General features: G+C 42.6%; 1 protein-coding gene across 1 annotated transcript; it reads left to right on the forward strand.

Moving 5' to 3' along the window:
• Positions 1-6: 6 nt before the first annotated feature.
• LOC111787049 (phytoene synthase 2, chloroplastic-like) lies at positions 7-692 on the forward strand (the record flags this gene model as incomplete). The annotated part of the gene is made up of 2 exons (XM_023667209.1): positions 7-246; positions 360-692. Coding segments are annotated over 2 exons (480 nt in total), but the record flags the coding sequence as incomplete, so codon positions are not given.
• Positions 693-796: the final 104 nt, after the last annotated feature.

Consider the following 796-nt stretch of genomic DNA (forward strand, 5'->3'; position numbering starts at 1 on the left):
TGGGTGTGTGCGTTGTTGTGCGATCTTAACCTAATCTGTACTGAGTTTATCCTCGTTTGTTGTTGGCTTGAAGTGTGGTGTAGGAGGACAGATGAGCTTGTTGATGGGCCAAATGCTTCACACATAACACCATCAGCATTGGATAGATGGGAGGCAAGGCTGGAAGAGCTTTTCCAAGGGAGGCCTTTTGATATGCTGGACGCCGCTTTAGCCGATACCGTTACTAAGTTTCCTGTCGACATTCAGGTCAGCTATGGTTCGATCGACATCATAGCCATATATGAAATCTTGGTACCTCTAGTAGAGATGTTGTTTGGCTATGAAGTTGGATGAAGTCTAATACGTTTCGATTTTTGCAGCCGTTTAAAGATATGATCGAAGGGATGAGAACGGATCTAAGAAAGTCGAGATACACAAATTTCGACGAACTATATCTCTACTGTTATTATGTTGCTGGAACAGTTGGGTTGATGAGTGTTCCTGTGATGGGCATTGCACCTGACTCGCAAGCAAGCACAGAGAGTGTGTACAATGCTGCTTTGGCTTTAGGCATTGCTAACCAACTTACAAACATTCTCAGAGATGTTGGAGAAGAGTAAGTTCACTGCCCTTGTTGACTCTAGTGTAAAGTTTCCTAAGCTGGTTCATGTCTTAACTAATCTTAAGTCAGCTCGATAATCGTTAAGAACTTAGAGGGAACTAGTTCAAACCGTTACAACGACCTTAGACAATCAAACATAGTAGAGTCAGACAGCTCTCTCATGACATTAATAGTACACACACACTAGCTCAAACA

The sequence above is a fragment of the Cucurbita pepo genome, unplaced genomic scaffold (genome assembly GCF_002806865.2).
Source record: "Cucurbita pepo subsp. pepo cultivar mu-cu-16 unplaced genomic scaffold, ASM280686v2 Cp4.1_scaffold004557, whole genome shotgun sequence".
In the NCBI taxonomy this organism is placed as follows: domain Eukaryota; kingdom Viridiplantae; phylum Streptophyta; class Magnoliopsida; order Cucurbitales; family Cucurbitaceae; genus Cucurbita; species Cucurbita pepo.